The 27,139-nt window shown below is 50.4% G+C and overlaps 1 protein-coding gene across 2 annotated transcripts in view; it reads right to left on the bottom strand.

Annotated features, from left to right (window-relative positions):
• CCDC180 (coiled-coil domain containing 180) overlaps positions 1 to 26,201 on the bottom strand; it is a 56,101-nt gene extending 29,900 nt beyond the window's left edge. The window contains exons 1-17 of one of the 2 annotated variants that reach the window (XR_005718729.1): positions 25,949 to 26,201; positions 25,636 to 25,712; positions 25,280 to 25,370; positions 23,867 to 24,057; positions 20,798 to 20,886; positions 19,443 to 19,552; positions 18,303 to 18,431; positions 18,085 to 18,195; positions 17,870 to 17,965; positions 15,789 to 15,952; positions 13,926 to 14,045; positions 8,997 to 9,076; positions 6,680 to 6,768; positions 4,874 to 4,996; positions 3,600 to 3,773; positions 2,671 to 2,786; positions 1,486 to 1,612 (exon numbers count right to left, since the gene is read on the bottom strand). Coding sequence is in view for 1 of the 2 variants with exons in the window: in XM_040226774.1 (XP_040082708.1) it covers positions 1,486 to 1,612; positions 2,671 to 2,786; positions 3,600 to 3,773; positions 4,874 to 4,996; positions 6,680 to 6,768; positions 8,997 to 9,076; positions 13,926 to 14,045; positions 15,789 to 15,952; positions 17,870 to 17,965; positions 18,085 to 18,195; positions 18,303 to 18,431; positions 19,443 to 19,552; positions 20,798 to 20,886; positions 23,867 to 24,057; positions 25,280 to 25,348 (1,788 nt within the window). In the remaining variant the exon portion in view is untranslated. The remainder of the gene's footprint in view (positions 1 to 1,485; positions 1,613 to 2,670; positions 2,787 to 3,599; positions 3,774 to 4,873; positions 4,997 to 6,679; positions 6,769 to 8,996; positions 9,077 to 13,925; positions 14,046 to 15,788; positions 15,953 to 17,869; positions 17,966 to 18,084; positions 18,196 to 18,302; positions 18,432 to 19,442; positions 19,553 to 20,797; positions 20,887 to 23,866; positions 24,058 to 25,279; positions 25,371 to 25,635; positions 25,713 to 25,948) is intronic. The other variant, XM_040226774.1, reaches the window with a different exon arrangement.
• Positions 26,202 to 27,139: the final 938 nt, after the last annotated feature.

Here is a 27,139-nt window from a genome sequence, read left to right as displayed (position 1 = left end):
AGGGGTGAGCAGGTGTTCCTGATCAGCTCTCCTTAATCCCAAGCACATTAGCAAAGTTTTTTTAATCATACAATGAAAATCACAGAATAAACCCTCTTTCTGACATTTTTGGTAGTGATCTGGAGCAAAGAACAAGAAAGTATATATGGAGAGATGCATCCAAGGGGCTGGAATCTGCTGCACCCGTTGCTGGATGTAAACATACACAGTGATCATGATGTACATGACCTGGGAGCCCCCTCTTCACGCTACACAGTCCCTGTTTCATTGGCTGTGGGTGAAGTTGTGGAAATAGTGTGTCACTGATAGCAGTGAATTGGAACTCTAGCGCCTCACAAGCTGGGTGACCTTGGACAAGCCCCTTAAACCCTATGGACCCAGGTCCTTCCTGTGTTACTGTCACCACAGTGGCACCTCCATTTTAACCCAGGCAACCAGACTGATCTCAAAGCTCCACCTCTGGACAGCTTGAGTTTCACTTCAACCCAGGTGCCACACAATGCATTTACGAGCAACTGGGACAGGGATCTCTGCTGAGAGGAGGCTTCTCTGAGTCAGGAATCCCACATCTGTTGGAAACCCGAGCCCGGTTCAGCGTCCACAAGTACCTTCCGCCCTGGCCATGCAAAACTCTGGGTGCACGTGTGCGAAAAGAGCCACCTCTGGGAGTCAGAGCAGGACACTCCAGGTGCTCCTGCATTTACCAGGAAGCACTCAGTGTGTCTGAATTATGTGCAGGACGCTGTGTTGAGGGCAATCAAAGCTGGACGAAAGACAGGAGGCCACACCTGCCTCACAGGAAACACCTTCCAGCAGGGTGCCCTTCACTCCTGCATCTGACAACAACCAACATACAAGCACATTCAGAGAGGAGAGGTGGCAGGTTAAAGACAGGGACAGAAGGTCAGATTGGGTGGGTGGGGTCTTGTCACTGGTGGTGGCTGGAGGTCTGTGGGGGTTTGGGGTGTGTAGAGGCAGAGGAATCCCAGCAGAGGAGCAGGGTGAGGGAAGGGCAGGGGGCAGTGGCACATAAAGGAAGGGTGAGGAGTTTGCTGAAGCAGGGAGAGTCGGGCGGGAGTCAGATGCGGGGCCTCCACGGTCATCCAGGGACTGTGGGCTGGGTTTGGTTGGGGCTGCAGACCGGGTGCGGGCTTTCTGAGCAGGAGAATGGGTAGGTCAGAGCCGTACTTTAGGATGGTTATGTGGCATGGTGAGTTGGATGACTAGTACTCAGAGTCCTATAAAATCAGCCTTTTAATTATAATTCTATTCAAGACTTGAGGCCTGGATTCTGAGCCTTTGACCTCTTTGAGACTGAGAAAAAGATAATCTCTTCAGGAGATGCTTTTAGTTTCTCACTCCTTGATATCCTGGCATAGACTCTAACTTCCCCTGCGTTATTGAGGCAAAGCTGAACTAGAAGTCATCCTCTCCTCTTTGCTTCTTGGTGAGCAGCTGGGATTTTTTTTACTTCCCTTTCCATACCTGTTCAAAGATTTCACGAACACAGAAGTGTCGGCTGAGGTGGGAGCTGTAGGAGTTGAGTTCCTTCAGTATGATCACTGGGTACTCCATCACTTCCTTTGTCAGGAGGCCATGAAAAGCCTCATACCTGGAAGGAAGGGAGATGAAAGTACTGTCAATGGGAGGGGCAGCTGGGTGTGAGGGACCCCAGCCAAAAGCCATGCCTCGGACCTCATGGAGGTAGGCAAGTACCTGGCCTTGAGTTCTGTGCAAAGCTGCTGTGGAGGTTTCCTTTTATACTAACAGTCCTTGGTTTGTTTTGCTATTTTTCTGATCATACAAAGAGTACATACTCTTTGTAGAACATTTAGAAAACACCTACAGAGAGAGTTCTTTGCATATGGTAACATAGGTTCCCACTTTCTGTCTGCTGTCCTAACCTCGTCTTAGAACTTTACCTACATCATCCCATCAAACACTCCAAAACCAAGGCCCCAGATTTCATCTGTCCCTGAGGTAAGAAGACCAAGGTTCAGGGGGTTATTTATTTGCCTTAAAATGTACTTCTGAACCTAAGTACTGCAATCAATTGGCAGTGCAATCCCATTTCTGTGAATAGCCCTTATAATATTAGTTGTACAAGGGCACAAAGATGCAAGATAGTTCACAGCGAACTGTCTTTAATATGGAGAAACTGGCACCAGTTTTAAAAAGCTTATCAATTAGAGAATGGTTAAATCATTATGAAGCATCCATATTAATGAATGGATGGTCATTTAAAAATGAAACAAAGTTATAGAATGATTCTTATTTTAAAGACACTTTATATGTGTATATATACACACCAACATTTATAAATGTCTATGTCCACAAAATGGATGAGTTGGGCAGAAGTGAGGGGAATTTCCTATATGTTTGTACTGGTTAATTTTTTTTTCTTTAACAAAGCATGTTATGTTTTAAAATTTAAGCAGGGAGGACCCATGCTCTTGACCTTTAAACTACATGACCCAGAAACAGTCCCTCCATAAATTTTTCTGATCAAAATTCTCCTTGAAAGCTTTTGTGTTGACCGAGGGCAGAGCTGCAAAGCACCACAATGTTCACTAAAGCTGGAGGCAACCTTAGGCTGGGCTCCTAGGCAGCCAGCCTCTGACCTTAAATATGAATTCTAGGCCATCCTCTTCTAGAGTCTGGTCTGCCTACCTGCATTTCATATTCTTCAGAAAATCCTTGGCCTTTTCCAGGTGTGACTTCAGGTTATTCTCATAGCTTTGCTGCCTCAGTTGGTCCAAGAGCTTGTCAAGATGAGCCTCCTGGGCCTGGCAGCCGCACCAGGGATAGAAGCAGATGTGAGTCACCAGAGAGCCAAGAAAGGATGTGACATGCAGAGACCCTGGCCCTGGAGATGAGGTCCAGGTGCCCCAGGCAGGCTTTTCTTCATAAGAAGCACCATTCTTACTCTCACTGCTCTGGTCCTATGGGCTCTTCTCCCTGCCTGGAATATTCTTCTCTATTTTAAATCCCTGATGACCCTACTTAGATGGGACACCGCAGGGACATGTCCCTTACCCTCATCCTGCCTGGGCCGGCCCCCTTATACCTTCCAGAGACACTTACTCCTCACTCTCCTTCTCAGTGCTGTGCTTGATGTCAGATGCTGAGGGCGTCCCTTCTACCCCTACACTATGTGAAGGCAGGTGGTTGGGGGCCAGCTCATGTGCTGGGGGTCAGGATGACTGCCAGAGGGAGATGTTCCATGCCCCCCAGTCTGTCTCTCAGGCAAGCCCCATCACAGACATGTCTGGATCTGGGACTCACTGCACAGTCCAGACTTAATTCCAGCAGAACCTTACTGCCACCCAGCCCCCATGACCAAGGTGAGCCTCACTTTCTCATCTGCTCAAGTTTTATAGCTTGAGGTTTTACGTTTGAGTCTAAGATACACTGGGGATTTATTTTTACACAAAAATAAAATATGGCGTGAAATATGTATTGAATTTCTTTCTCTTTTCTTTTGCATCTGAATGCTAGCTGAATTCATGGGCCCTCAGGCAGAGCCATGGGCAGCTGACAATCTGGGTGTGGCCCTTCGCTCCTGTCCTGTTGGGGTTACCTGGGTGCCGGGGCCACACCTGGTTCTCTCGCCTGTGCTTCTGCCGCTGCTGCTCCATCCTCTTCTCGAGCTCCATCTCCTGCATCATCAGCACACTCTGATGTGTCTCCCATAGGTTCACGGCCTCCTGGAAGTAGCTGAAGAGGTCTGAGCTCTGCTGCTCTGTCTGCTTCGCCACGGTCTCGAAGGATTTCTGTGGTGGCAGAACCCAGAGGAGAGGCCTTTAAGTGTCAACCGGCCCCCAGGGGAAGGAGAAGGGCCCGTCGAGCGGGGCTCCCTCACCAGCCCGGGGAGGCCCAGATCTCCAGGGACTGGTGTCTGGACACCATCCCTCAAGGTTATCTTCACATCCGGCCTTCCCTTCTCTGGGACAGCATTTCTGGTCTGTCCACGGCCACACCCTCAGACTGGCTGACATGCAGTCCCATCTCTAGACCTGTATCCCTGTCCATTGAAGAGGGAGTTCGGGGCCTGGAAGGAGAAAGGCACCACTCTGGCATCAAGTGGACCATGCCCATTTTGACCTGGGCATCTCTCCTTCCTTGGAGCTCCCTGACACAGCACTTGAGCCAAACACCAGAGCCTACTGTTAAAGTCTCACGTCTCCCTCTTTCATATGTGTCTCTTATACTCTCAAAGGGTCTGGGGTTGGCAAACTATGGCCCATGAGCTACATGTAGCCCTCTGCCTTTTTTGTTTAACCTTGGGAGCTAAGCACAGATTTTACATTTTTAAATGGCTGGGAAAAAACAAAAACAACCTAAAGGAGAGAATCAATCATGTAGGTGAAATTCAAACTTCAGTGTCCAGAAATAAAGTTTTATTGAAACATAGCCATATCCATTTATTTCTGTGTTGCCTAGGGCTGCTTCTATGTGATAAGAGTAGAGTGAGAATTTGTGTCAGAAACCTGACACCCCACAGGGCTTAAAATATGTACCACCTGGCCCTTTACAGGAAACATTTGCTGAATCCTGCTCTACACTCTAGGCAGCTGGGACTCAGGCTAATTGCTCCTTGTGATCTCTAGCACCCAGACTTGGCAAGGGCCTGGGGAGGCACTCTGCCTGAGAGTGTTTGACTGGAGTCTGGGGGTGGCTGGGGAGCCAGGGGTGAGCCTGGAGTGCCTGGCGGTGCAGGGGAATTGCTCCAGAAAGGCTGGCCATGACAAGGCGGAGGCACTCACCAGCGACAAGAAAGTTGTAAGCCCCTGGACTCCCACTCCTCTCACAGCCCAGCATCCCAGGCGACCCCCACCCGGCTCCCCAGCAGCACAGATCCCCAGTTACGCACGTCCAAGACCTCCAGCTCCTCCTCCACCTTGCTCTGGAGACATCCCACCATCTGGAAGAAGGACGGGCTCACCAGGCTCTCTGCCTCCTCCTCAGTGAAGGCCTTCCAGTCCAGCAGCTGCTTCTGGAGGGGGACGAGGCAGAGCCCGGCTTAGGCTGATGGGGGCTTCACCTCAAGACTGGTCCTGCCCCGAGACCAACCTCCCACCCATCTCCACGAACCTTGGCAAAAACCCCCACAGTGGCCAATCAGGCCAGCTTCATCTGCCCTCTGTGTCCAGGTGCTGAGTGCTGCCGCTGGTCACTGACTCCACCAGAGGTGTTCTCACTAGCCCCTTTTGGCAGATAAGGAACTAAAACTTGGGGAGAAGTGAAGGGACTTGCTGGAGGGCACACACCTGGCACGTGGTGGGCCTGGGATCTGAACTCTCCTACTTCTGACCCTACAGGCATAAACTGCCATCCTACACATCCTCAGCATTGCTGTAAGCCAGACAGGGCTCCCATTTCCTGTCTGGAGTTATGCCAACTGGAAAGCCAGTTCTCTATATTAATAAAGACTTGATTTATGCACAAAACCTAGAATAAATCAACCTCCCCCAATTATTATAAAACATGAAATGTGTCTCCAGTTGTACACGTCCAATGCTGCTGCCCAGGAACATCAGGTACCCTCTGTCAGGCTCAAAGTGCTCCTAGGGTACGTGGTGACCTCAGCACTCACACCCTGCATGTGCCCAGCAGAGGGCCCTGAGCAGGGGCACAAGGAACTGACACTAGGGCCACAGGGCCGTGGAGCCCCAGGGGCAGGGGTGAGTAAGGAGGTGAGTGCTGGGGGCGTGGTCTTGGGGAGGCTCTCTAGAGCACAAGGCTTCCCTCCAGGCTCTACTCCTAAGGTCTGATGTCCTTAAAGGGCTGACTAGGAGGCATGTGATGGCCCCTAAGGCCCCAGAGCAAGCAGCCAAAGCCCCGTGGGCTGGGACAGCCCTGGATCTTTTGCAAACTGGTCTTCTCATCTTCAGATGGGGCCAGTGACACCCACTCTGTAGGACCTTGCAGGTGCAAGAGAGTGGCACAGCCCCCAGGGACCACAGCACCCACATGGTACAGTGCACTGGAAAGCCCTCTGCTCCCCTGAACTCTGTTCAAGAGTCCTGATGGCAGAGCCAAAGCTTGACAGACACACGTGTGAGGGGTGGGGCAGCAGGAGCGTCTTGGGGCCTACAGGCAGGACCGTCATGGCCTGGGGACTCCTACAGCCACAGCCGCCATGTTGGACAACCTTCAAAATGATTAGGTGTGGGGGATTTTGATCTAAACAATCTTACAAAGGAGGCAGGGAAGGGGCCTTTTGACATAATATGTCCTCATACCTCAGGAAACCAGGTCTTGTCATTGGAAGGGGGTTGTGGGAGGTCTCACTGTCTCACTCTAACAGATGCGGGTAGGTGAAGAACAGAGGCTGAAGGGTAGAGAGTAAAGCTGGGTGTGATAGCAGTGGCAACGCTGTTTATAAAAGGGAACTGGTGGAATAACTCCCATTTCATAACCTCCGCTGAATAAATAAAGTCAAGTGAAACAGAGGGTCAACTGAAGGGTGAGGTGATCAGAGTGCTAAATTTTGTCTGTAGGGTCAAGGAAGGGTCCCTGGAGGCGGTCAGGTTGGGGGCCACGGAGGGGTAAGTGGGAACAGCTGGAGAGGAGGGAGTCCAGGCTAAGGGAGCAGCTTAAGAATGTCCAGACAGCAACGCGGAGGGAAAGCGGGGGCTGCAGGGTGGAGAGGGGCAGGGCCAGGAGGGACACCCACCCTGCACTTCTGCACTTGGGCTAGGCACTCCTGCCAGATCTTCTCGTACTGCAGGCGGATCCGCATCATGCAGTCCGTGTGGTAGGTGTCTCCGTGGGTAGGGAAAAAAAACACATCAGCAGCTCTTCCAGAAGAGGGACGGTCGGGAGGAGGGGTTACCCATCTCTCAGGAAGCGGCTTCTCCCCAGCAAAGTGCCTCCAGAGCGGGAATCATTTACATCAGGGGGTGCTGTCTCCCTCACCTCAAAGTCCTCAATACCCCAAGATAAGGACTGCAAACGAGGAACCACATTTTTCTGTTCTGATCCTGACCCCTGACTCAGTTTCAAGGCTGATGAAACTCTTTCGGGGTAGTTGTACTGAGTGACAAAACAGTAACCAGGTACAAATTAAGAGCATTTACAGATCATGTCTGGGATGAATCCCTTAAGAAGTGATTGGACCCGCAGAACATTTGGAATGTGACTGACTGATCTTTCTCCTCTTCTCCCTCCCTACTGTTTCTGGTTTACAGTCACCTTAGTGTGACTCTTGGTTTCCAAGGTAAGGAACTGAAGTTTAGTGTTCCTGTCACTTCCAGAAACTGAGAGATGATCCAGAGATGGTGTGGTGGCTGTTCCTTGACAAGGGCTGGGGAGGAGGGAGCTTAGGGGCCAGTGAGGACGCTGGGGAGGGTGGATGTGCAGTGCAACTGGTGACGAGAGGCTGTAAAGCTGGTTTCTGCCATCTCCAGGGCTCCCGCCTAGGCCAGCACGTCCCCACTCCTCCTAGGAAGTCACTGTGATGAAGCCCCCCTCTCCAGGGTTTCTGTGCTTCTGTTCCTGTTCCCCTCTGATCTGCCCCCCATCAACCTTATCACTCCCAGCTCGGAACCTTCCACTGGGTTCCCACTGCCTTCAGGATGAAGTTCAGCCTCCCACACATGGCCATGTGGCCAGCACAGCCTGGCCCTTTGGCCTCTTCTCTTTTTCCCCAAAGGTCCCAGCTCTGTCTGGCCTCTCAGCCTCCCCACATACTAGTCTTCTGGCTTGGAAAGCTATCCTGACCCCTGGACGTGTCTAACTCGTACTCGCCTTGCAGGTTTCAACTGGATGGTCACTTCCATGGCAAGGTCTCACATAACCCTCAACCAGGCTATGCCCCAAATCCAAATTAAAGTAGCTGGTCACCTGTCCACTCCCTGCCGTAACATCCTGTGTGGTCTGGACTGGAGGCACCCGAGAGAGATCTACTCCGCTGGTTACCAGGGCCTAGCACCTTGCTTACTCAGCCATTGCTATTATTTAGGGTCTCAGGGCTCTTACGTTTGGTGTTATAATACAATTATAATATCTTTAGGATTATAAGCCTGAGAGTCCTGGGAGCAGTGGTGGGTACTACTAACCAAAGCAGTCAGGTCAAGTCCAGCTGTGACATTTCCTTAGCTGTGTGACCCTGAGCAGGATGCTTCACCTCTCTGTGCCTCTGAATCTTTCTCCATCATAGGGGGCAAGATCACCACTGGGAAGCCTTGTGCTCAAGACCACCCCTGACTTCACTGGGTTATCTCAAAGGAGATGAAAGTATTATATATATTCTACAATAAGACTTGGAAAACTCTGCTAGATAGTAAATATTTCCAGCTTTGAGAGCCATACAGTCTCTGCTGCAACCACTCATTTCTGCTGTGACAGAGCAGAAGCAGCCAGAGACAGCATGTAAACAAATAGAACAGAGCCATGTCCCAGTGAAACTTATTTACTGATGATGGGTTGGAGTTTGAGGACCCTGGTTATAGAGAATTTCTAGATATTACCATTTATTCTTGAGCACCTAAAAGCCAGACACTGAACTATGACTGGACCACAGGACTGCATGTGTTTCTTATGTTAACCTCACAAGGTAGGTATCTTTTTTACTCCCGAGATCCCTACTTTATGGAAGAGGAATGTGAGACTGAGAGAGGCCATGACTTCCCCAAGGTCACACAGCAGGGGCAGCGCACCTCACACATGCAGGATCCGGCCTTGGAGTCACCCCTCTAGCTCATGCTGTGGTCGGGATCAGAGCATGGGGCTGCCATGGCTGTGGGCTGGGCAGGGATGTGAGAGGTGGTGGGAGGAGGGGGACTCTTCCAGGTAAGGTCTTGGGATCCGATATGAACCTCAGAGCTTACTCTTCCCTCCCCCACCCATCTTCCCCAGGAGTGACTTGCCACCTATTTCTGAGTTTGTAATAGACCCTGACATAAACAATTGGCCAACAGACTGAACTACAAAGCTATTGCTTGAACAGAGCTCTGGAGAGACACGAGTGGAATCCCACAAACCTCACTCACCGAGGTGCTTGTTCAATGAGTTGAGAGAAGAATGCCATTCCGTCAGCTGAGCTTTGCTGTAATTGGGGGGCAGGAGGTCACTGGGGAAGGAAGATGTGACACGTAAGCCATGCTTGAGTAAAATTCACTCACTGACCAAGACTGGTAGCATCTTCAAGGAACAATGGTCCAGAGGAGTATCTACACAGATGCTGAAGAAACACAAGACTTGTTGGGGATTTTCTGGTGCCGAACACATGTCATGAAAAGGTCTATTAATATCAGTGAGCTTGTTACTTAGAAAATAAAACTGAATTTTCTTAATGGGGAAAAAAAATGGTTTATATCACACAACCCAGGAATCCACTTCAAGGAACCCAATCAGAGACAATATAAAACATATACAAAGTTTATACATTAAGACAGTTGCTTAACAGTTCTGTTTATAAACACTCAAAAAATAAAAAACAACATTCATATCCAACAACAGGGAATTTCTTAAATAAAATACATGAATTCTTTACTGTAGTCACTAAAAAGAATGTGGCGGATTGAAAAATTGTCAATATTGTTGGGTCCTCCCACCGGCAGGTCAAGTTTATTTCCCCATCTCAGGTTCTGGGCTTGGCCATGAGATTTGCTTTGGCCAATGAGACACCAGTAGATATGTCTCAGCATATTTACCAGTCTCAGCAGAGGCTTGAGACTTCTGCTTGCCCTCTCTTGTTGCAGGGAGCTCTTTCCCCAGCACCAGCACCACCACCATGCCTATGCCTGGATTAGCCTCCTGGAGGGCGAGAGAGCTAGTGGAGAGAGGCCCCAGCTGTCCCACCCAAGGCTCCAGACACAGGAGCAAGGCCATCCTGGACCATCTAGCCCCAGCCAAGGGAAACTGCCCAGCTGGTTCACAGAATCATGAGAAGCAAAAAATGATTGTTGCTTTAAGTCACTAAGTTTCAGGTGGTGTTTGGTGGTGTGGAAAAAATGAATATGACATATTATTTATTGTCCACATTAGGATATTTTGACAGTGAAAGGGGGATGCTAAGAACAATTATGCCAAGACAAGACATGTAGCCCAAGATGGTCTTGGGCAGCCTACTTATAGTGGGATAGTAAAGAGCAAAAAACGAAGATCATGGCATCTGGTCCCGTCGCATCATGGCAAATAGATGGGGAAACAATAGAAACAGTGACAGACTTTATTTTCCTGGGCTCCAAAATCACTGCAGATGGTAACTGCAGCCATGAAATTAAAAGACACTTGCTCCTTGGAAGCAAAGTTATGACAAACCTAGATGGTGTATTAAAAATCAGAGACATTACTTTGCCAACAAAGGTTCATCTAGTCAAAGCTATGGTTTTTCTAGTAGTCATGTGTGGATGTGAGAACTGGACCATAAAGAAAGCTGAGCACCGAAGAACTGATGCTTTTGAACTGTGGTGTTGGAAGACACTTGAGAGTCCCTTGGACTGCAAGGAGATCAAACCAGTCCATCCTAAAGGAATCAGTCCTAAATATTCATTGGAAGGACTGATGCTGAAGTTGAAGCTCCAATACTTTCACCACCTGACATGAAGAGCTGACTCATTGGAAAAGACCCTGATGCTGGGAAAGATTGAAGGCAGGAGGAGAAGGGGGCGACAGAGGACAAGATGGTTGGACGGCATCACCAACTCAATGGACATGAGTTTGGGTGAACTCCAGGAGTTGGTGATGGACAGGGAAGCCTGGCGTGCTGCAGTCCATGGGGCTGCAAAGAGTCAGACATGACTGAGCTAGTGGAGAGAGGCCCCAGCTGACTGAACTGAATTGAAAGAGCAAAAGGGAAAATACAAGAGTGTGCAGGGCATGATCTCAAGTCTAAACATTGTACTAAATGCAATATGGTGTCCTAGATTGGGACTTGGAATAGAAAAAGGATATTAATGGAAAAATTGGTAAAATTCAAAAAAGTGTGTTGTATAGGTGATGAAAATGCATCTAAGTTAATTTTAGTGTTAACAAGCATCCAGAGGCAGGGTAAGATGACAACACTAGGGAAACTGGATTAGGAATATAGAGGAATTCTGTGTGTTATCTTTGTAACTTTTCTATAAATCTAACATTACTCCAAAATGAAATTTTCATTTTAAAAAATTATATGCACATGTATTTATTGGGTCCAAGAAAATCCATGGAAATTCTCCTGGGAGAGACCCTGGGAATCTTACTAATTAACTCCCAACTCTTCTGCCCTCACTACCCACAAGCCTACAGAGGGCCTGGCATGAGCCAGAACAAAGGTTCTTACCGGGTGTCTGGGACTCAGGGGTTTCCAGAGGAAGGCCTGTAGCCATGGGTTGGGATGGGACGTGGGGCCTGCCTGAGGTCCCACGTGAGGCAGTTAGTTCCCTGGACAGCTCCTCAGGCTTGATTAGAAGGCTCCCTAGCTGCTGATAGGCCAAGGAGAAATAAGTGGGGTCTACACGGTGTGTTTTGTGGGAGCTGTCCAGACCTGCTTGCACAAACACCACAAACCCAAACCTTCGCTTGAAACTCATTGGATTTCTGGGATCAAGGTTTTGCAACTTTACCTTTAAGTTGTATGTGTTTGCAATGCTTCCAGACACTGGAATTATGTCCTGACTTCACCTTTTTATATATCCCCACTGCTGGGTCCTATGTCCTATAAATGTGCTCTTGCTTCTGATATCTTAGAACTGCCCACGACTTCCTCCCAGCCAGGTCATATCACACACCCAGCTCCACATGCTGCCTGAAGACACTGCCACTATACAGTATATCCCAGCTGCGGCCAGAAGCATCAAAGGATGCATTTTTCTCCATGTGCTTGGCCCCAACTTTCCACTCCACTTGGGCAGCAGCCAGCTCCACATTCACAGCCTGTATGAAGGCTGTGCTGGGGTAGAAAAGACATCAGCCTAGAACTCTTTCTGCATTTGGTTTGCAAAAGTCTAAGTGCTTAGGGGAGTCGAGAGCATTGGTAAGGAGCAGGCATTTGAGGGACTGGGCAGAGAGCCCTGGGGAGGAAGAGGATGCCGTGGACCAGGACTCTCTCTTCACCCAATAGAAAGGGGCTTGGGAAGGGGTGGACAGAGCAGGGTGGCGGGTGCCTGGCAGTGACAGCAGGTGGGTCCTGCTTCCTGGTGGCACTGCTGGAGCAACTACAAGACCCAGGTCTCTGGAAAGAAATGGCTGCCTGCATGGGAGAACTCAGGGGCTCAGAGCAATCTCCTTAAGATTCCTGTGGCAGCTGTGTGGAGGCAGCATCAGTTGCCCAGTAGCATGTGTGATGCTTTTGAACTGTGGTGTTGAAGAAGACTTTTGAGAGTCCCTTGAACTGCAAGGAGATCAAGCCAGTCAGTCCTAAAGGAAATCAACCCTGAAAATTAATTCGAAGGACTGATGCTGAAGTTGAAGCTCCAACACTTTGGCCACTGATGTGAAGAGCCAGTTCATTGGAAAAGACCTTGATGCTGGGAAAGACTGAAGGCAGGAGGAGAAGGGGATGACAGAGGATAAGACGGTTGGATGGCATCACTGATTCAATGGACATGAGTTTGAACAAACTCCAGGAGATAATAAAGGACAGGGAAGCCTGGCGTGCTGCAGTCCATGGGGTCACAAAGAGTTAGATACAACTGAATGACTGAACAACAATGTGTGTGGACCAAACACTGATGACCGGACTCCCCAGGCTTGGCTCTGGGCGGGATTCCCTGGCTTTCTGTTGATGGGCAAGATCCCCAAGAAAGACTAAGTTTTGCCCACCTTTATGAACAGGGACTGAATGTCAGAAATAAGTGAAGTCATGCGTGTGTGTGCTAAGTTGCTTCAGTTGTGTCCAACTCTTTGTGACCCCATGGACTATAGCCTGCCAGCCTCCTCTGTCCATGGGATTCTCCAGGCAAGAATACTGGAGTGTGTTACCACACCCTCTTCCAGGGGATCTTCCTGACCAATGAATCAAACCTGCGTTTCTTATGTCTCCTGCGTTGGCAGGAGGGTTCTTTACCACTAGCATCACCTGGGGAAGCCCAAGTGGAGTCACAGAAAACAACAACAGCACTTTTCCTTGTGTTGAGATTTCTATCCACCTTGTGGATTTCACGCTTGCGTGAAGATGTGGCTGCACCTGGGGCAGGAGATGCCCATCCTGATGGAGTCTCTCTGGCTCGAGTTGTGTACGGTCCTAACAGTCATTAACATCCTAGGAGAACTTGGGCTCTGTGGTGAGGTGATGGGAAGAACCTGTATCCCAGAGTGACCAGGATGACAGGGACCAATGAGGTGCATGGCTCCCAGCACGTGAAATATCTCTGCCTCGCAGGACCACGCAGGCTCCATCCTGCTGCTGAGGATGAACGCTACAGACTCCCAGGGCTGTGGGCTTCCAGGATGTAGAATATTCAGCATGCCCCGACCAAGCAGCTTATTATCATGGGATCAGAGCTGGTGAACACAGGTCTAAGCAAAGCATCTGTCCACAGCCTCTCACAGGGCCCTTGTCTGATGACAGCAGCCTTCTTACCAACCTCTGGGCCTTCAGCTTCACATGCTTCTATCCACGCTCCAAACTGCAGAGCTGATGGAACCACTCCATTCCTCACTGCCCTCAGGAAAAAGTCCACCTCCTGACCTGGCTTCCCCCCGACTCCCCTACTCTCCTCTGACCTCACCCCTCACCACTGCCTCCTTCTAAGCTCTTTGGCAGAGTCACATTAAACTTCTTTCTGCAGCAAATGTGTCACGTTCCCTGTTGCTACTGGGGCTGGGACACCCCAGAACGTGGACCCAGGTGACCAGCCCAGGGCCAGAGAACTGGGAGATGGCCTGGTCTGGAGGACAACACTTCAAGAGAAAAGTCAACAGTAAGGACTCTGCCTGCCTTCCCCATGGACCCCCAAAGGTGCCCCTCCCCAGAGGGCCCTCCCCTCCTGCTGTACCAGATGGTGCACAGATGGTCCAGTCGCTTTTGCTGCAGGATGCTCTGGTTCTTCATCATGGTCTCAAGCTCTTTCTTCACAGCTGGAGGAGTCTGGATCCTCTCACTGGCCATGAACTCACTGGGTGTCCAGACACATTGGACCATGGACAGGAGAGGAGGGGCAGGGTGGGTGGGAGAGAAGGCATAAGACTCACAGTAAGAACATTCAGCACCCTAACACCACTCCCAACCCTTTCCCCCACATCCAGGCCTCAGGGACACAGGAAAAGAGGGAAGAGAGGGAAGGAGGGTGGGGGAGGGAAGAACAGAGGGGTCAGCAGGCACGGCTCAGGTGTGGGTCCTGCCTGCCGCCTCCAGCTCTGTGACCTTGGACAAGTCACCCCTTCCCTGAAAGTTGGTTTCCTCTTCTGTCAAGGTAATGACAATATCTTCCTCAAGTGGTACTTGTGAGGACCCCGCCAGGTAATGTGAGCAAAACCATTAGCACCATGCCTCACTCCTGGGAAATGCCCAGTAAATGTCACCTCTTCCCATCACTGTCCACGATGGTTACCGATATCTGAACCTCCCACATCCGAGCCCAGGCCTGGACCAGGTACTTTCCATAGAGCATCTTGCTGATCATCACTGAAACCCTGTCACCAGTCCATCATGGTATCTGCAGACAAAGCCTGCGAATGTTTAAGCCCTTGACCAAGGTCACAGAGAAAATACAGGGGCAGTCAGAGCTCGGTACACTTCTCCATCCATCCTAGAGTCAGACTCCGGTGGTCTCCGTTTAGAAGTGCGGGTGGACAGCAGGCACCTACAGCACAGACAGACACTCTCTGGTGACCTTGGACATCTTGGTTCCAAGTGTCCCTTTCTTAGCAAAAGAAAGCCTTCTTTGCTGGCCAAAACCTCCGTGGCCTGTGCGTCAGTATTAACAAGAGTGCCGCCTGATGGAGGAAGCTTGGAGATGGGCCCTCTCTTCACCCTCCCTCCCAGGAGTGAAACTTGCTACCACAGGGTGGGAAGTGGCCCAAGCCTGAGGGATGGCCATTCTCCTTGGCCCAGTAACAGTAAAGAGTGGACAGTGGGCGGGTAATCAGGCTAACATTTTCAAACCACTTGTACAGTGGGCTTCAGCTAGTAAAGAATCCACCTGCAGTGCGCGAGACCTGGGTTTGATCTCTGGATTGGGAAGATCCCCTGGAGAAGGGTAAGGCTACCCACTCCAGTATTGTGGCCTGAAGAATTCCATGGACTGTATAGTCCATGGGGTCACAAAGAGTCGGACACGACTGAGCGAATTTCACTTTCACTTTTGGGCTTCCCTTGTGGCTCAGATGGTAAAGAATCTACCTGTAATGCAGGAGACCCGGGTTTGATCCCCAGGTCGGGAAGACCCCGGAGAAGGCAATGACAACTCACTCCAGTAGTCCTGCCTAGAGAACCCCATGGACAGAGGAGCCTGGTGGGTTATATAGTCCATGGGGTCACAAAGAGTCGGACACGACTGAGTGAATAACACTTTCACTTTCAAGAAGATGCATATGAGAAAATGTGTATGAAGAAAATAAGATACAAATCTACACACGCAGTATGGGTCTAAAAAGCCCTGGAAGAAAATAATACCAAAATATCAGCTGTGCTTCTCACTGTGATGAGAAATTTATGGTGACTTTTAATTTCTCCTTATACTTCTATTTTGACTCTAAGGGGAAAAAAAGGCACCTATTACTTTTACCATCAGAAAAAGCAACCGCATTTTAAAGTAATGACATAGGGAGGGAGAATGCACTCTGCTCACTGACCCGCTGGCGGGGGTGCAGGGTGGGGGTCTGGGGGGAGAGCCTCCACAGTGTGGGCAGCCACTGACCTGAAACCCTGCACTAGGTCCTCCTTCTTGAGAGCCTTCCAGGCATCCATCAGGCCCTGCCAGCGGCGGTGGCTATCAAGCTCCTGCTGCAGCCTGGCCTCCATCAGGTTGACGAACAGCTGGGCGAGGGCCCTCCGGTTGCCCAGCAGGGCGTGGTTTATGATCTGCGGTCACAGGTGGGCAGGTTCTAGATGGAGCAGGGGCTCTCCAAGGTCAGAACAAGGCTCAGTAGGAGAGAGGTGGTGGACAGCTGGAGAGGGGCTGGGTGAGCTGTGGGCTGAGTGCCGACCAGGGTGGTGGCAGCATCTGAGGAGTACTGGGGAGGGGAGGTCCCTGGGCACTCAAGGAAGCTGCCTGGGGTTCAGCAGCTACAGACAGTGACAAGGCTCTCTCCTGAAGGCTTAACAGTGAATCCTGGTAAGGTGAGTTTCAACCCAGCTCCAAGGCCATCTCAGACTGTTTAAAAAGGTGATTCTAAATTCACTAGAGTTAAGCACTTCAGCAGGTTCTCAGTGTCTGTTCTTTTTGTAAATTTGCTCCAACAGCAGAATGCTCATGCTACCAGCGACCAGTCACACATGGTTGTGATGAGAACCAGTACCCCATGACCAAATGAGGTCAGCGCTAGAACACTCTTTAGCAGTCCTCCCAGCAGTCCTCACAAGGGCTCCTTTGGCATGGCAGTGGAGATGATTCTTCACTGGGTGGTACTCATCTGCCATCCAGCCTCCCCAGCCCCTTCAATCAGAGTAGCCTCTCCCATGTCCCCAAGGACTGGAACAGCCAAAAATGTTCCATACATGTCCCAGAGCCCTCTATGCACCGCCCTGGAGCAGGGCTGAGAACTGCTACACGCAGCGGGCAGAAATTCCAGTAATGAAATTCCACTGGAAGCTGAGGTTTAATGCCAGCTGTTCCTAGCTGGGGGGCATTGGCAAGTATTTCCTGAACCTCCAAATCTGTAGCCATGTTGTGAAGACGAAGCTCTTCACAGCACAGGGTGCTGCTGGAGTTAAAAGAGATCGATGCACACAGAGCAAGGAGAAAGCACCAGCTGTTCCGTGGATGATAGGCCTAGCGAAGCCAAACGCTGAAATGTAACCAGGAGACTGCTAACTCTGGCACACCTAGTCGAGCAAGTGGTTAATTCAAAGTGAGGAACTCTTGCATGTCTCAAATGAGAGCGGCCACTGCTGAGTCCTCTCATGTAGCCTTCCCAACAAGTACTGGTGCCTGAGTATCACTGTCCTCATTTTATGGACACGGAGTTCCAGGTGCAGCAATTTTGGGAACATTCATGTCTGGACCGTGGAGGAGGGGGTCTGTGCTTACTCCCTGTCCACACTTTGTCCAGGACCCCAAGGCACACACCTGGGCTGGCGCCCATCTGTGTTTCTGAACACTGTGCTGCTTCTACTCTGCGTGCTGCCGGGAGGCCGGTTACCTGGCAAGCCCAGCTTTCTGCACCAGACCCAGAAACCCACATAAGAAAATGTGCCTCTGAGTAGCCAGAAGTGTCCTGTCATGAATAACATTGATTTTCCTGTTTTGTTTTTTTTTTTTTCAATTCCAAAGGAAGCATTTGGGGGAGGCTGGGGTGTGGACAGGGAAGCAGTGGGAACAGAGCCAGAGGGGCAGGCACGGTTCACTGACAGACAGCAGGAGGATAGATAAGAACCACTGGAAAGACTAGACATACAGAGCGTCCTGAGGTCACTTATGAGCGCACACACCACCCTGAGTCCACGACAGCTGGGAGATCATACTTCTGTCACGGACACACTGCACTGCACATGGTAGCTGAGACACAGCCCCGAAGGTGCTCGCAGAATCAGCATCGGTCAAACTGCTGACACTGTATTAGGTTCACTGGGATGAACACGGCAGGGAAGTACAAAATGTACGGGAGGGATTTCCATTGGAAGCACTTAACAAAGACTCTGGTTCTGAACTCAAGTGGCCAACCTGAATTACTTGGAGATGTTACCTATGAGAAGCCCATCGTTGCTGAGACCCAGGCTCTAGGACATCTCGTGGTCCTGCTCTTGCAGGCTGATCCCGTTCACGTGAAAACCACTCACCATGGCTTCTTTATTGATCAGCCTATACACGTCGGGCTGCATGAGGTAGGAAGTTTTCTCTATGATTTCCACATATTTCTTCAACACGCTTTTTAGCTAGAAATGACAAGGCACCACAGTGAGCGACTCTCTTCTCCTAGAGGACTGAAAACAGGTGATGCCCCATAAATGGCACAAGTGAGAGTCACCCAGAGCCCATCTGGAGGCAAGCTCACTTTATCTACCCGGGAGAACTCAAGTGAGTGCAGTGTCTCATCCAGCTCCCTGATCTGCTGCTTCTGCAGCAGGAACTTCTCGGCCACCTGATCCCTCAGCTCCAACAGGGTCTGTGCAGAGAAGTTTGGGTTGGACTGTGAGAACGAGTGGGACAGAGGGAAGGAGGAGCAGGAACGGACGCAGGCGGGGCAGGCCCCACCATGAGGGGGACGCCTACTTGGATGGTGTAGTCTTCGAGGTTGCTGTCGTTTTCCACCTTTTTGAAGAGATTGTTCACATCCTCATCAGACTCAGCCAGCTTTTTTAAAAGAAGTGCTCCTGGTTCCAAGATTAGAGGTTCCATTTCCTAAAACAGGCCAGGGAGGGCGACGGCTATGGTATCAACACCCCTGGGACAGGAAGGACTCCTCCCCAACCCTATAGTAGGGAAGCACCAGCTGTGGTCCCCTCTCAAAAACAGTAACTCGTAACTAGACCTAAGAGTTAAGGTTTACTCATTGTTGCCAGCCACAGCATGAGGGCAGCACCATTTGGGACACATGTCGTGTGTGAGCCCTTGTCCTCAGACTCACTTGGTCCTCATCACAGCCTGTGAAGTAGGTGCTGACCTTATGCCTGGCCCATGGTTGGAGCTCCACAAGTATTCATTAAAGAAGTGGCCAAAGAAATAGTTCCAAGAGTACTTCAGATGGGGAAACTGAGGCTCAGTTAGGTTGTGTGACCACAGGCACAGAGCTCATGGTGAGAGCAGAGCTCACGTCCAACTGGGATGTATTAGAAAAGTGAGGAGCAGGCTGGAAGAGTGCCTTCTTGGTGCTTTGGGTCTACAGCCATCTCCCACAGGGAATTCACACAGAAAGTGGAGAGTGTGATTTAGGGCTTAGAGATATGGACCCAAAAGGGCAAAAAAGGTCTCTTTAGGGAATATTCCAGGCATCAGTCTGGTTACAGACAAGGTCTCCGGAAAGGAATGGGGAGCCAGGTAAGGGTAGTGCCTAAGGGCAGGATGTTTGGCCCCTTGTTAGCAGGACTGAGCAGGGTGATCAAAGACTTGGCTTAAGCATCAGACCCAGAGTCCAGTTCCTACTTGGCCCTTATGTGCCAAATCAGGCAGGACTTTCTGGGCCTCACCTGTAAAGGAGGGTCATAACAGAAGCTGCCATATAGGGCTGTGCTCACCATCAGCACTTGCCATGAGCCATCCAACATGAGTCCTGCAATGCTGTCTACACCATTCCGTCTACACTGTGGTGAGCCACTGAGGCCCTGGGGGGAGGGGCAGTGGGTGCTGTATAGAGCCCACCCTCCCGTTGGAATGGCCCAGGAACAGAAGGGGAGTGAGAGGGAAAATTCTCACCATCCCAATCTGAGCGATCTCCTCCTTAAAGCTCACCAGGGCACTCTCGTACCCCCTCCTCTTGGAATCTCCTTGCTTTTGAAAGGTGGTGGTGCTGATCCTCTCAGGAACTAGAGAACAACAGAGGTGACGAGGTTGCCCTCAGAGAGTCAAGGTGAGGTCAGAGCACTCAGGGGAAGACAGCAAGACAGCAAGTGCCTGAGTTCAGGAGATGCCCACCCCCAAAGCAGGCCAGCAATATCAGAGTCTTAAGGAAAAGGAAGGTGATCCTTAAGTGCTATAGGGAATTAAGTCTTGCATATACAACTGAATGCTGGAAAAATGTTCCAAATGGTATGTATAGAATAGGGCCATCTAGGTTTTAATTAGAAGTTTTATAGAAGAAAATACACACACAGATAAGAATTACTGACACTTACCAGCACTTACCACTCGCTAGGTATTGTTCTAAGTCAATTACTCCTCGGGATGAAGCCGAGAGGCAGGTTCTATTGCCCTGTGCCCTGCTGTGCCCTGAATACACGTGGGACCCTGGACACTATGTGGTCTCTTGGGTAGTGGGCACTCTTGGGAAGAGAATGCGTGCTACTGTGGAGGTGGACTTTTCACTTTCTGCTTTATCTCTTTCCTTTGTTTTTCTATATTGAGCAAGTACTACTTTTTCAATCACAAGGAAAAAGAGCTTTTATATCGGGATAAAGTCAAACTAGGGTAATGTGGTATGAAGGAAAAGAAAGAAAGTGAAGTCACTCAGTCATGTCTGACTCTTTGCAACCCCATGGACTGTAGCCCACTAGGCTCCTCCATCAATGGAATTTTCCAGGCAAGAGTACTGATGTGGATTGCCATTTCCTTCTCCAGGGGATCTTCCTGACCCAGGGATCAAACCCGGGTCTCCTGCATTGCAGGCAGACGCTTTACCATCTGAGCCACCAGGGAAGCACAATGTGTGTGTGAAGGTGTGAAGGGAGGCAATGTCAGTTGAAAGATCCTTCCATGAAATCACAGAAAATCGAACAACAGTATACCCTTTACCAATTGGTCTCATCAGTCAGTGCTGACTATGCAGGCGGCCCCCTTCCTCCCCCAGCTCCCTGCACTGAGAAGAAGGTCCAGGGGAAGGGGTGACAAGGGTTCAGGGGTCAATGCTGAGGAGAGGAGGTTCAGGGGAAAGACCCAGAGGACAAGGCTGAGGGGAGGAGGTGCGGGGAAAGATTCAGGGGAGAGGGTCCAGGGGGATGGCCTCCTATGAGGCTGAGCAGAGGGACGGTGGGACCTGCAGGTGCTTCTACATTAGAGCTCCCAGGAGCTCCCCACGGAGCACTCTCTGCCCTCACAGCTGAACACAGGCTCACCAATGGTATCCGTGAGGCCCCGGACTTCTCTGGCGGCGATGGTGTTCTCACTCTCTTGAGCTTTTTCCTTTTTGGCTATTTCCTTTTCCCTGAGGCACAAGCAGAGGAAAACACTGACCCCTACAGCCCCCACACCACCCCTCCAGGGTAGCTCTCGGGGTTCACAGAGACCCTGGGAATTGGCAATAGCCTGGGGCCACCCAATTCCAGAATGCCCCAAGGACGTGCCCCCAGCAAACACTGCCAGGGTATTGGCTGCCAGCAGACACACCACAGTCCTCAGATGAGAAGAGGGGCCTGCCTCAGGGAGCTTGCTCCATTCTGGCTGCACACCAAGTGTGGGTGGTAGGCATGAGCCATCTTCTACATGTGGAAACTGAGGGCCACTGGGGGCTTGGCCAGCCTAGGAATGCCTGACCAAGGCTCAGAATTCAGCAGGCCCTCATCTGCTTCTTCAACAACCCATCAGATGAGGCACCTGGGGTGACCCCATTGCCCAGAGTGGGGAATGCAGGAGGGAAGTCCCTGGACAAACTGGCCCTGGGACTCCCAGATCCCTGCCTGTGATGCCCAGGTCCATGGTCCACAAAGTCTGGATGAGGGAGGAGCAAGCTGGGACCCCAGGACAAACTGTCTCAGCAGGGAGGACCAGGGTGGGTGAGCACAACCTCAGCTTTGGAATGAAAATCCTGGAATGTGCTGTTCACAGGGCAAGTACCCCAGAAATGCAGTTCTCAGCAACACCTGCTGTGCCTGGGGCCCCGACATGTGAAGCACTTCTCAGACATTGTCTGATGCAGTCCTCATGTACATCTACCACCAAGGGAGACTGAAGGGCAGCAGCTGATGGGACCCAGGCTGACCCTCCAGGGGCGAATCTCTCAACTTTGTCAACCAAATGCCCCTGGACCAAGGCAGCTGCACTGGAGCCAGGGTACCCCAATTATGGGAGCTGCTTATGGCTCTGGCTTCCCGGTCACTTGCCCCGTGAACCTGGTGACCTAGTTTATGCTAGTGGTGATCTACCCATACCCTAAGTTCCTCTTCCACTCACCCAGATGTCCTGTCCTGGGTGAATGAATGCAAAAGTTGACTGGTTTAGCTAGCTGAATTTTCAAGAAGGGGACAAGGCCCTCAGAGAGGTGCTGATGATGAGTTAGTGACCTCAGTCACTTTGAGGGTAGCAGGGCCTGGTTGGTTATAAACACATCTCTCTTCCTGGACAGGGAGGTGTGCTCTGGATTCGCATCCATGGCAGAGTGGACCTAGTCTGCACCAGGAAGCTGGCACAATACCAGCGCCCTCCATGAGACGTGCCTTTCCCCAAATACTGTCCTGTGGGTGCCAAGAGCTCCTAACTGATGTCATATCCAGTTACGGGGATGATGGGTGGTTCAAGCCAAAACTAAGGGGGAAAGGGGACCCTCGGGAAGCACATGGAGACTTCAGAAGACCCTGGGCCTAACAGAAAAGAGGTCAGCGGAGAGGAGCCTGGCCTTTAAAGGATCCAGACTTACAGTCAGGCTGTGAGACTGTCACTTTGGGAGATGGGGGGGATCATGGTCAGGTCCCAGTTGTCTGTGCCTCTGGATCCTTGCATTGGGCGTCAGGGACATGGGCTGGAGAGTGCTGACCTCCTATCTGTGCCTGGGTGGCTAATGGGTCTGCCCAACAGTTCAGGGTGCTGAGTCTCAGGAACTGTAGGGGAACTTTGCCAGGGAGACTCGAAGGGCAGGGCAGGGGAGAGACCTTCACCCAGCAGTGGGTCAATTCCTGCTCCAACAAGGTTAAAGGGAACACAAAGGCAGATAGAGCTGGACTGACTCCCTGTCCCAGAGTCCCATACCTGAGAAGCATTTATGGTTGGTGGAGAGATGAAAGAACCTAGGAGGAGCCCAGCTCCTGCTACATTCTCCAAAGTGCCCCCCACCAAGGAAAATGCAACCCCTCCTTTTCCTTTCTTCCTACTTGAGGGGTGTGAGCTCAGGGAGCTGACATGGCATGTTTGGGAATCTCAAGTTCAGCTCCCTGCTCCCACCCCACTGGCTCCCATCTCAGGGAATGACTGTCCGTCCAAGGACTCAGGCCAGAGACCTCGGACTCTCAGGAGCCCTCTCCTCCTACCCAATCTGTCATCTGGGTTCTGCCTCCAAAATAAACCCAAAGTGCCCTGCTGACCCTCTCACAGCCCTACAGAGCTGGCATGGACTACCCTGGCCTCCTCCCTGGCCTCTCTGCCTCTCCTTGCAGCCCCCCACATTCTGCATACCACTGCTTGAAAATCTTAAAAAAAAACCAACCTTGAGGGAAAGCATGGGGAGAGAGGTGGGAAGGGAGTTCAGGATGAGGGGACACATGTAAACCTGTGGCCAACTCATGTTGATGTATGGATAAACCTATCACGATATTTAAAGCAATTATCTTCCAATTAAAATAAATTAATTAAACAAGAGTAAAAGAAACCCTGTACCCATTAAAAAAAAAAAAAACAAAACCACACAAACGCAAATCACTGCTCACTCTAGTCACTCCAGAGAAGTTCGAAATACTGACTATGGCCGGCAAGCCTCTCCTGGACTCATCTCCCACTTCTCTCCCCAGGCTCACTGATTTCTCCAGTCTTCTGGAGAAGATCAAACTGGTACTGCCTCAGAGCCTCGCCCTGTGCTTCCCTGCCCTCATCCTCTGGTCTCAGTGGAGGTTTCCTGACTCGTGTCCCCCACCACCCTGTCCTTGGTGTCAGACAGATTTCCTGACTCCTGTCCCACCCCGCTGTCCTCAGTGTCAGAACCTTTCCATCTTCAGGGAGACCTGCTTATTCATTTACTGTTGAGTTCAAGTTCCAGGAGGTTGGGATCTGCATGCCTGGTGCCTGTCAAGGGAGAGGGAGGGAGAGAAGGGAAAGCAAACAGCCCTGCAAAGTAGACATTATTATTATTTCCATCTCTCAGAGGAGGTACCTGGATTTCATTCCCATCTGGTACTCATCTTGTGGGAGCTCTTCTTGAGTTTTTGAAAATCCTGACCACCCCTGGTGTGAGGGGTTATAGCCTGGAAAGCAGGACCTACCTGTAAAGAACAGGGTTTTCTGTGGTCCAGTCATTGGGTAGGCTGCGCATCCACTTCCGCTGCCGAGGAGACAGTATCTCGCCTTCACGAACATCCACCTTCTTCATCAAGGGCTTCTTGCCATCCTTTGGGATCATGGAACGCTCCACAGCTCGCTTCCTAGAGGATGCCAGGGAGCGGACCAGCTGCACCTGAATCCATGGAAGAACCAGGTGAAGGCAGCTGGAACTGTAGACTCCCTAGCACCCAGGTTGCCTGTGCTACCTTAGAAGCTCAAGTGGGAGCCTGCCAGCAAGAAGGCACTTTGAGGGAGGCCCTCAACCCCAGGGCATACCCCATGAAGGAGGGCTCTCTACTCCCCATATTGGTCATTCAGACACTTCTGGGAGGGTATCTTTTAAGAAATTTTAATGAGAACCAAGATGTGCATCCCATCATTTTTTATAATCACAAAGAACTGGAAAAATGGAACTGTCCAACAATAGGGGATTGGTTAAATAAACCCAATATCTCCATTCAACGGAATGTTAGGAATTTATTAAAAATGAGACTTACAAAGGATTTTTTATGACATGAGGAAATGCTTATGATATGATATACAACAAAACCTAGTAATTAACAGCATAAAAGAAAATTATGATGAAAATTATACATTATGATTTCAAAAATTTAAACTCATGGAGAAACAATGAGGAGAATTATGCCAAAGGTTAAGAATGGTTGCTTCCAGGGAGCAGGATCATGTGAGTAATTTCTACGGTCTCTTTATACTATTATAATTTCCAAGCCCTCCACAAAGAGCATTACTTAGGACTCAAAGTAGGAATAAACCCCTTTAAATAAGCAGTACAGAACTTCAAAAGAAGGGTTTGAGTATGTTTTTCTTTTAAGATGTCATCTGTGCAGTTTTTTACAGATGACAAGGCAATGCCAACAACTTATATAATTATCAAGAGGGCATTACTTTAATAAATTACAGGAAGTCCTATATCAAAAACTATGCAGCCACTAAACATTGTGAAGTACATGAATTTGCACTGACACGGAAAGCTCTCTGAGGTACTGTAGACAGGGAAAAAGGAGGTTTTAAGGCACTGCTATAGAATCACACCAACTTTTTAAACAGAAAAATCAGAGACGCTTTCTTGCATAGAAAAAAGATCCAGGACACCCAAAGGTAAATTTTGGCTATTTCTGAGTGATTTAAATTAAATTTTAATATAGACTTTGCAATTTTCAGGAACAGACATTCTAATTTTGTATTCCTACATTTTAGGAAACAATAAGAATTATTTATCAACACAATTTCAAAGCTCTTATTTCATTAGGTTCCCAGGCAAGGAAGTCTTCTAAGGGAGGGAGGCTGAGGGAAGCAGGGGACCAGGGAAAGGGGAAATAGAAGGACAGGCCTACCTCAGCCTCGAATATCTGCTGGTAGACCTTCCCGCTGGGAATCTGGGTCACCTTCCCCACGGAAGACATCTTGGCCTCGAGCTGGACACCCCTGCAGGGAAGCCGTTGTCTACGGGTTGGTCTCAGACCAGGCGGATACTGAGAAGCCTCTCCGCCCGCCTCCAAGGAAAAGTCCTCCCTGGAGAACAAGTGTCTCCAGGCAGGCAGACAGGCTGGGCGAGTCCACCGGGGTTGAGGCACCCCAGCTCTAGCAGAAAGCATCAGAGCCCCTCTCAGACCTCGGGGTTTATACTTTAAAAGAAGAATCGGAGGTGGAGCCTGGGGGAGGGGTGCGAAGAAGCAAAAAGGAAACAAACCTCAGGCACGAACCTAACTGGAACTCACGAAGAAGGCTGGTCTCCCGGCACCGCCAGGCGCAAATTCGAGATTGACTCTGAGGGCAAAGAATGACGGTTACTGTTTTGTACTTCACTCTCTCAAACTCTTCCGGGGAAAAGTCAACGTACCTAAAAGGTGTCAGCGTAGATTTCAACCTGGCCTTGAACTCCTGACTGGAGCTGAAAGCTGTTCGAGGACCTCCCCCGCCTCACCCCCCTCCCCAAAATGGACACTTGGGTAGAGGGAGGAGGAGGAGGGAGCTGTCTGATTCTGGCTACGCCAATTCCGTACCTACTGACTGCTGGGAAGCACAGCCCCCTCCTATCACGCCTGCCCCCCGAGCCCACCAAGGAGCGGCGGCGGTCTCGGGACAGGCCCTCTAAGCCCCACCAAGTGGAGCGAGGCCCTGCGTTCAGGGGCCCGGCTGCCGCCACACCTGCAGAAAGTACCACTCAAGCCAGCCCGGGCGAGTCCAACCTCAACTGCAACGAAACACGTTTGGTCTCCAAGGCAACACAGAGGGGCGGGAGCTCCGCTGGCCCCGCCCTCACTTCCTTTCCAGGGAAGGGGCTTGGTTGCCCTTAGGGACCTGAGCCCCCAAGTGGAGTAGTGAAACTCCGGCCACTTTCTCTGGCAGAGGGATACCTCAGGGCTGGCAAGAGCATCCAGAGCAGCACACTGAATGTTCTGAAAACAGAACAAGAAAAACCTCCCTATCTTCTTTGTCTTAGTTAAAACCAGTCTCTGCTGGGAAGTAGCATAGAGTGGTGCTTGGCTACAAATAAGAACTGGAAAGCATCTCTAAAAGAGACCATCTCTTTCTCATAAGGGCTTAGAATCCAGGCCTCAAGAGTTGAATGGAATTCTAATGAAAAGGCTAATTTATAAGACCCTGAGTTCCATTCACCCAACTCACCATGCCACATAACTCTCCTTAAATACAGCCCTCATCTATTCACTCTCCTGCTCAAAAGGCCCTCACTGCAGCCCCCACCAAACCCAGCCATAGTCCCTAGATGACCACGGAGGCCCCCGCATCTGGCTCCCACCCTGAGTCTCCTACTTCAGCAAACTCCTCACCCTTCCTCACCCTTCTCCTCTGCTGGGATCCCTCTGTCTCTACACACCCCAACCCCCCACATACTTTCAGCCACTAACACTGACAAGATCCCATCCACTCAATCTGACCTTCTCTTCCCTTCTTCACCTTGCCCTCTCTCCTCTGAACATGCTTGTACATTCAGTTCACTCGCTCAGTCGTGTCCGACTCTTTGTGACCCCATGAATTGCAGCACACCAGGGCTCCCTGTCCATCACCATCTCCCGGAGTTCACTCAGACTCATGTCCAGGGAGTAGGTGATGCCATCCAACCATCTTATCCTGTCATCCCTTCTTCTCCTGCCTTTAATCTTTCCCAGCATCAGGGTCTTTTCCAATGAGTCAGTTCTTTGCATAAGGTGGCCAAAGTATTGGAGTTTCAG

The sequence above is a fragment of the Oryx dammah genome, unplaced genomic scaffold (genome assembly GCF_014754425.2).
Source record: "Oryx dammah isolate SB20612 unplaced genomic scaffold, SCBI_Odam_1.1 HiC_scaffold_1, whole genome shotgun sequence".
NCBI lineage: Eukaryota > Metazoa > Chordata > Mammalia > Artiodactyla > Bovidae > Oryx > Oryx dammah.
The sequence above is the reverse complement of the archived record's forward strand: the minus strand, read 5'-3'. Positions and strand labels throughout refer to the sequence as shown.